Genomic DNA, 7,914 nt, shown 5'->3' with positions numbered 1-7,914 from the left:
CTACCCCCCAACCCCAGCCCCCGCGCCCACCAGCGGCCTGTCATGTTGGCTCATGGCAACCTCGGCGTTGGTCGCCTCGTGGCGCTGAGTCAGCGTGCGGCCGTGCACCTGGACCTCCCGTGAGCGCTCATACCGCAGGGCGCCAAAGTTTTCCACCTGGGGGGTGGCGATTGTGATTACAGGGTTTGAGGATAGACGGTGATCAGGCTCACAGGGAAGTATGAGGGTTGGTGATTGAGTGCCGTAGAGGGGCTGCAGGTGTGGCGAGGATGCGCTGGGTATGTTGCACGCAAGAGCGTGCGCGTGACTCTGCATGTGCGCGTGCGTGCATGCGTGCGTGCGTGCGTGCGTGCGTGTGCAAGTGAGCACGCCTGTGCAGGTGCATACATTCGCCAGTGTGCACGCATGTGTTTTTAGGGTGGGGGCTGCCGGCAGTGTTTGGCGTGGGGTGGTCATAAACGCGGTGCCCGTGTCAAAAGGAGAGGCGTGGGGGCGGGGACAGTACTGCCTGGCGCCCTCCACCCCCTCTGCTTACACCCCCCCCCCCTCCGCCTGCACTCCTGCCCCGCACCTGCGCCGTGAAGCCAAAGCGCGGCTGGCTGGCCCTGAAATTGTACTCGCACGACACTGCATGGTGAAAAGGGGTTTGTTTTTTGTGATCGTTTGGATTTCGTCGTTCAAGTGCCACGGGTGTGGGGGTGGTTGCAGGCAGGTGCTCCAAAAAGCTTGACGAGTGGCAAGGCATGGGATTCGGGAATGTGGCTGGTTGCTCTGAGAGCTACAGGGGCGGTGGCGACGAGGGCCTCGGATAGATAATCCAGCCGCACAATGCCGCACGAGCGCTGGGGCCCCAGCAGAGGGGGTCGACACAAGGCTGCCCCGCGCGAGCCTCAACGCCGTTTGGCGCAGAGCAGCTGCGCGGCCGCGCACGCGTCGTTGCGGCCCGAAACCTTTTAATGGGTCCGCTTGCATTGAGGCCAGCCCCTAAAGCACGCTGCCTTGCTTTGCCCGATGGCGCCGCCCCATCTGGCTCACACGCGTCAAGCCGCCACACGCTTGGCGCAGGCTCGCGCAGCAAGCGCCTGCCGCCCCCGCGCCATCTCGCCCACCCAGCTACTGCTGCGCCCCACGCCCCACGCCCCACGCCCCGCGCCCGGATTCAGGCCATGAGCGCGCGTTGGGCGCATGCGGTTCCCCCACCCAACACACAGACACACAGACACACAGACACACAGACACACCCCCACACCCCCCCCCAAACACATACAGATACGAACCTGCGAGCGCCAGGCTGGGCTGAAACCACGACTTGAACGCGGCGAGCAGCGCAACGCCGTCAGACCCCAGCCGCCCCTTGAGCAGGACGTTCTTATTGGCCTGGAGAGGGGAGCACGCGGGCGGGGAGAACGCATAGTCAAGATACAGATACGTTATGCCTCATGCAAACTTTTGACGGCCGCGCTCGCAGGCGTGGTCGCGTATGTAAATTTGGAATTTCAGAGGCCGGCAGCAGGCGCCGGCGCAACTTGGCCGACACAAGGCGCGGCGGCCGGCGCGGGGCGGGCCGCTCTGCGGATGTGAGGCGCTGCGGCCGAGTGCGACGTGCGCCGGCGGGAACGTCGGGAGCCTGCGTGGGAGTGCGAGGCGCGCGGGCGCTGCGGGCGGCCTGAGCCTGGCGCGGCGCGCGGCGCGCAGGGGCCAGCACCTGCCACGACGCCGCGATGCGCAGCCCAGTGGTGTCCCCGCCGCCCTCGTCGCTCGTGGCGAGAGGCACCTGCGCACGCGCGCGTGCAGACGAGAGCAGATCCACCCATCAAGCGAAACGAGCGCCCCGGGACGGCCACCGCTGCAGCGCTTGCGGGCCCAAAGCCGGTGCCAGCCGCGCGCGCCCGGTGCGACGACGATCCATTCAACCATCCCGCAGCTGCACGTCCGCACGCAATCCCCTGTGGCACGAAGGAGCGGCTACATACCCCGCACCCCATCCTCATGCTCGCCTCCAGACCCATCCCTGATCTGGCACCCTGGGTGTCACTCTAGGCACCTCAAAACCCTTCTGTGCCCCCCTTCACTCAAACCGCGCCGGTGTTGGCACCCACACCTGCAGCTGCATGCCAACGTCGATGTAGTTAGTAATGCCGATGACTGAGTCGGACTCGAGGGGGTTGAACACCTGGCGCACCGCGGCCATGTGCTGCGAGGGGTGGGGGTGGGGGTGGGGGTTGTGCGTTTGGTAGATTAGGATGGCGGGTGTAAGCGGATGTGGAGGGCCGAGCCGGCAGCAAGTAGGTGCAATGCTGGCGCACCAAGGGCCGAAGTGCGCCTGGGGCTCTGCCCGCATGGTGTGCCCCAATCAAACGAGAGTGCGCGCACATACGCGCGCACACACACACTCACACACACACACACACACACACACGCACGCGTGCGTGCGTGTGCACACACGGGTGCGCACTTGCGTGCGTACACACGCACGCACAGGCGCACTCACACATATACACACACCCACACCCACACACGAACACACACACACTCACACACACACACACACACACACTCACACTCACACTCACCTGGAAGAAAGACATGATGAAGCTGCGCCCCTCCTGCATTTCCATGGCCGCCGTGAACGCCGGCTGCCCGCCCCGCGTCCGCCCGCCCGCCGCGGGGGAGTAGGCGACGGCAACGCTGCTGACCGCGCGCAGCCACTCGGGCGCGCCGCCGGCGGCGGCGGTGGCGGATCTGAGGGCGCCGGACACGTCGTGCAGAGCGAGGCACGGCCGAAGCTGGAGGCCGGCTGGACAATTGTTGTTAGGGGGGGGGCGTTTGTAGAAGGGAGTGGGGGATGAGGGGCGCGTTTCAGGGTACGATTTTTGGTGCGTGTTTGAATTTGGGGCTGGGGGGTGCGGGGCGACCAAGGGGCATTTGTGAGGCGGAGAGGGGCCGCGCTCCCGAGCAGGTGCGTGGGGCCCTGGTATGCGGTGCGGCTGGAGCTGTCGGTGGAGCAAGATGGCGGCCGCCGCGCAGACCGGCGGCGCCGCAGCGCGCCTGCTGCTTCTAGAGGGAGCTTCCGGCCCGCGGGCCGTGCGGCGCAGGCCTTTTTGCAACCTGCGGGTGCGCATCTGCGCCACACCCGCCCCCGGCCCTAAAATGACACGCGCAACGCGCCGCTCCCGCAGGGGCCCCCACCTGTGACGCCGTCGCGGCGCCCCACCAGCCACAGGGCCTCGAGAGTGTTGGTGGCCGGCTGAATGATGGCGCCGCTGCTGAGGTCGGGCGAGCTGTAGCGCACCCCCACCTGCGCGCGCTTGCCTGCACGCGCGCGGTTCGGGGCAATGTGTGGGTGTGGGTGTATGTGTGTGTGTGTGTGTGTGTTTGTGTGTGTGTGAGGGAGTGTGTGTGAGAGAGAGGGTGTGTGTGTGTGTGTGATCGGGGGTAGGGTAATCCCACAGGCGCAGCGGCGCGGCGCGGCGGGTGATGCCTGCCATGAGTCGTCAGATGACGTGGCGCTGACTCATTTGCCCTTATGAGGACCGCCCCCAGCAGCAGGACGTGCGGCGACGCTGCCAGTCGCCGTGTGAGGTCCGATGAATCCACAACACACTCCAATGTGCATTCAAGCTCGGGGCGTGTTTCATGCTTATCAACGGCAACCCTGCAACTTGTTCGCTCTCTCAAAGCAAACGTCGCCGGTCAGAACACGCCCCAGCTTCCGACCAGCTTCCTGCCGCGGCCCACCTGACACGTGCTTGGCCATGGGCAGAGTTGCGAACGCCCCCAGGCCGCCCTCAGTGCTGAAGCCGCAGAGCCGGAGCGTCACGTCTCCTGCCGACTGCGAGGGGGCGCGGGGGGGGGGGTGAGAAGGTGGGGGGACAAACCCTTGGAAATGCGCTTGTGGGATGACGTGACCACGAGTGTCACGGCCAGGGCGGACCTTGTCAGCGGCAGGCGCAAGCGTGGGCTGCGCGGCGGGCTGGGCCAAAGCTGCGGTGCGGGGGCGCGTGCCGGGCGTCCCCGGCGGCGGGGGTGCCGCCGCGCGGGCCTCACCCTGGGGCTGGCCTTGATATCGGCGAAGCAGAGGGGCTCCCGCAGCCCCAGCGGCTGGAACCGCAGCGACAGCGTGCCTGCCCGGGCGGCGCGCGGCGGCGCGCGCGAGGGGCTCGTTCCGAGGCCGGGAGTGGGGACGGGGGCGCGGAAGCGGGGCCGGTGCAGGGCGAGCGGGGGCGTGAAGGCAGGCGTCCCCTCCTGCCGCTCCAAACCCTGGCACCTGCATCTTCAGATCCTATCTTGGCTTTCACGCTGATGCGGGGGTCGGCGCTGGGCGCGAAGAAGAGCACGCTGTTCAGGCCCTGGGTTGGGGTTGGGGGCGGGCGCGGCGTGCGATGCGGCGACGCGGCGACGTGGGGGCTGGGAAACAGCAGTGGGGAGTGACGAAAGGGGATGGCGCAAGGCAGGGGGCGCGCGTTTGCGCGGATTGAGGGGCGGGGGGCGGGCCCGTCTGAGCGGGAGGGCGGGCCTGCCCCGTCGAATCCTGGCTTCAGGACGGTCTGCAGGCGCCTCAATCCAGTGCACGCCTCCCCCCCCCCCTGTGCTGTCATGCATGCAGGGTCAACGAAAGCAACAGGCGGGCGGCGCCGCGCCCCCCATGGGCTGGCCCCCACCTGGCCATAATAGTCTTCAAACAGCCACCTCAGGGCCGGCTTTGCGAATTGGTAGTCAAAGGACGATTTGGCCTGCGCGTTTGGGGGTCGTGGGGGACGGGGGTGCATGTCGTAGGATCGGCGAGGCCAGGGAAGGGGATGAGGCTATAAGAGAGGAGTGGGCTGGGGTTAGGTGGGTGGGGGCTCGATCCGGCTGCGGGTTACTCCATTGCCTTCAGCAACTAGGGCAGCGCAGGACAGTCCCAGCAGTATTTGGCCATGCGTGGGGGCGGTTTGCGGCCCGGGTGCGCGCCCGCATGCGTCACTGACTCACCATGCGGCTGCGCCCCTTTAGATCCCGCTCGAACAGCGGCGGCACCAGCTGCGCGCGGGGCAAGGGGGGTTTTGAGGGTGGGCGCAGCTCGTCTGCAGCCGTTGCCGAGGGCAGGGGGCGGGCGAGCTTGAGCGCACGAGCGTGGCGGGCCAGCGCATGCAGGCGGTGCCGGCCGCTCGCAGCTCCGCGGCCACGCACCACCGTCTTGGGGGGCTCCTTTGGGGAGCCAACCAGTAGCTTTGAGTAGTCCAGCCCCATGGCGCGCGCTGCCGGCGGCGACGCGTTTTGTATGCCGGGCGGGCTGGATGCCGGGCGCTTGTCGACCGCGGTAGCAGATCGCACTGATGCTCCTGGTCACCGGCCTCCAGAGAAGGTCACAACGCACTCCAGACTACAAACGCGCTCCAACGCGACCAATGACGATGGCTCATGCACGCATGCATCCCCTTTTTTGCGGGTTCCACCTTGAACCGAGGGCAGCAGCTGCCCAAGAACGCATTCAGGGCGCCCGGCAGTTGGGAACTTGCTCAGCATGAGTGCAATATTGATTTGGACTAGAACGATTTGCTTGTCATCTAATCCGCAAAGCCGACGGTGCCGCGCGCACTCATTTAGATCGCGTCTGGGAGGCCTGGCGCGGGCAGGAGGCGCGCAGGAACGCGGGCATGGCGGACTCTAAGAAGCCTGTAGAGCTGGAGGAGGGATGGAAGGACATGCAGGTGATCAGCGCTGCTGCAATGGAGAGAGCACTCTTGTGAAACAACAGGCCGCTGGCCAGACGCTTCTCCAGTTGCACAGCGCATGCAGCGCGTACATGTGCATGTCTCGAGCTGGTTCTACCCCTGGATCGCACGCAGGCGGGCATAAACAAGCTCATCAGGATCCTCGAGGGCGAGAACGAGAGCCAGTTCAATGCAGAGCAGTATATGAAGCTGTACACGTGCGTAGGGGTCCATAGGCAGCGGTGCGGAGGCTGTGCAGGCGTGCGATCGCTGCGAGGCATGCAGAGCTCGTGTGCGCCACGCGCGCCGCCTTGTGCTTCCGCGCCTCGTGCAGGACGATCTACAACATGTGCACCCAGAAGCCACCGTACGACTACTCGGAGCAGCTGTACGGCCGCTACAGGGAGGCATTCAACTCTTACATCAACGACAAGGTGTGCGACGGCAGTTGAGGCTTCGCAGCTGGGTCCCCGCAGCAGCGGCCCCAGTAGCAGCCACGGCCGCGTCCATGCTTGCACGCCCTCGCGCATTCCAATGTCTCCGGCCCAGAATGCGACTTGATGCATGCTGCGATGCACCATGGGGCATCCATGCAGCCGCTGCGGCCCTCGGGGCATGCATGCGCAGCCGTCCGCCCGTAGCTGAGGAGAGCGCGCTCGGCTGGGCCGCCGCCGTCGCCGCCGCCAGGTGCTGCCGTCGCTGCGGGAGCACCGCGAGGAGGTGCTGCTGCGCGAGCTGTACCAGCGGTGGTGCAACCACAAGCTCATGGTGCGGTGGCTGTCGCGGTTCTTCAACTACCTCGACAGGTGGGGGGGGGCAGTGGGGTGACGCTGGGGGTGGAGAGGGTTCAAAAACGGGGGTGCCCCCACCGGTTGTGGCAGGGGGCAGACGGTTTCAGGCATTGGCAGCCTTGTCATGCAAGGCGTTTTATTGCAGCGCAGCTGCGTTCTGGTGTAGCCGAGTTGGATGACTGCACGGCAGCGGTCGGCGTGCACCAGCAGCGCAGCAGCGCAGCAGTGCAGCAGGGCGCTGGCGCGGCAGGCAGCAGCCGCGGGAGCGAGGCGCCCACGGCGCCGCAAGCCCTCCGGCCCTGCGAGCAGCTGCGGGTTTGCGGCCGCAGGCGTGGCCGCTACGCAGGTCGCGCCCACAATGCAGGTCGCGCCATCCAACCCCTCGTTTGCGCTGCTCGGGTGGAAACAGGTACTACGTGCTGCGGCACTCGCTGCACCCCCTGAAGGACGTGGGGCTGCTGTGCTTCAGGGGTGAGCGGGCTTTCCTTGTTGGACGCGCGGCGTGCGTGACGCGGCAGCGGGCGCTGCGCGGCATTGGGAACTACGGCAGGGGGGGGCTCATCGTTGACCAGGCCGGAGCGCAGACAGGCCAGGGCCAACGCACGCGTGCATGCATGCATACATTTGATGCATGTGCTTGTGCGTCCGCGCACACGAACATGCACCCTCCAACACACACACTCACACACAACCCTACGCACATCCACCCCCGCAACCCCCAAAGACCATGTTTACGTGGAGGTGAAGCGGCGCGCCAAGGACGCGGTGCTCAAGCTGATCGAGCGCGAGCGCGAGGGGGAGCTCATAGACCGCGCGCTGGTCAAGAACATCCTGGACATCTTCATAGAGGTGCGGCGGGCCAGGGGCGGTTTGTTTTGTGGGGGGGGGGGCATGGGCCGGACATTTGGGGCTGGGATTGTGCAGGAGTGGGTGGTGGTGATGGTGGTGGCGGCGCGCGATGCGGCATGTCAGAGGCGTTGTCGCGCGGAGGGGATTGAGGTTTGCGGACCGGTTAGCTCCAAAGGACCACGAAAGGTGCAAGCCGAGGTCGCGGCCATGGCTGCGCTTGGGTGCAGCAGCAGCCGGCGGCGGCTGTGGGCAGGCCTGGAGGCCCGGCCCTCGTGTAGTGAGGTGGTGGGGACGCCGCCGCAGCGCCGCCGTATTGCGTCATGCGCATCAACCCCGGACACCTGCCCTCGGTGGCGGCTGCGGGCACCTGTGCATTGCGTAAAACCCGTCCCAGGTGGGCATGGGCGGCATGGAGTGCTATGAGAAGGACTTTGAGGAGCCGCTGCTGGCGGAGAGCGCGGCCTACTACAAGCGCAAGGCGGCGGAGTGGATCGCGCAGGACTCGTGCCCCGAGTACATGATCAAGGTGGGCGGATCGACACATAGGGGGGAAGGGGGGGGTCGAAGCTGTTTGGGGC

The 7,914-nt window shown here is 66.7% G+C and overlaps 2 protein-coding genes across 2 annotated transcripts in view; one reads left to right on the top strand and one right to left on the bottom strand.

The window, feature by feature from the left end:
- Positions 1-5,232, bottom strand: part of MNEG_9348 (hypothetical protein) — a gene marked incomplete at both ends in the record, with an annotated part of 5,843 nt that extends 611 nt beyond the window's left edge. The window contains 13 exons of the mRNA XM_014042180.1: positions 31-156; positions 572-627; positions 1,278-1,377; positions 1,706-1,774; positions 2,102-2,194; positions 2,574-2,797; positions 3,190-3,312; positions 3,739-3,832; positions 4,048-4,124; positions 4,268-4,349; positions 4,662-4,733; positions 4,975-5,022; positions 5,173-5,232. Of these exons, the coding sequence (XP_013897634.1) occupies positions 31-156; positions 572-627; positions 1,278-1,377; positions 1,706-1,774; positions 2,102-2,194; positions 2,574-2,797; positions 3,190-3,312; positions 3,739-3,832; positions 4,048-4,124; positions 4,268-4,349; positions 4,662-4,733; positions 4,975-5,022; positions 5,173-5,232 (1,224 nt within the window). The remainder of the gene's footprint in view (positions 1-30; positions 157-571; positions 628-1,277; positions 1,378-1,705; positions 1,775-2,101; positions 2,195-2,573; positions 2,798-3,189; positions 3,313-3,738; positions 3,833-4,047; positions 4,125-4,267; positions 4,350-4,661; positions 4,734-4,974; positions 5,023-5,172) is intronic.
- Positions 5,233-5,639: 407 nt separating this feature from the next.
- MNEG_9347 (Cullin-1) lies at positions 5,640-7,614 on the top strand (the record flags this gene model as incomplete). The annotated part of the gene is made up of 7 exons (XM_014042179.1): positions 5,640-5,693; positions 5,832-5,914; positions 6,031-6,130; positions 6,384-6,502; positions 6,897-6,958; positions 7,212-7,336; positions 7,564-7,614. 7 exons carry the CDS (start codon positions 5,640-5,642, stop codon positions 7,612-7,614), a joined length of 594 nt encoding a protein of 197 aa, XP_013897633.1.
- Between the last annotated feature and the right edge of the window lie 300 nt (positions 7,615-7,914).

The sequence above is a fragment of the Monoraphidium neglectum genome, assembly GCF_000611645.1.
Source record: "Monoraphidium neglectum strain SAG 48.87 unplaced genomic scaffold scaffold01904, whole genome shotgun sequence".
NCBI lineage: Eukaryota > Viridiplantae > Chlorophyta > Chlorophyceae > Sphaeropleales > Selenastraceae > Monoraphidium > Monoraphidium neglectum.
This window is presented reverse-complemented; position numbering and strand designations above follow the sequence as displayed.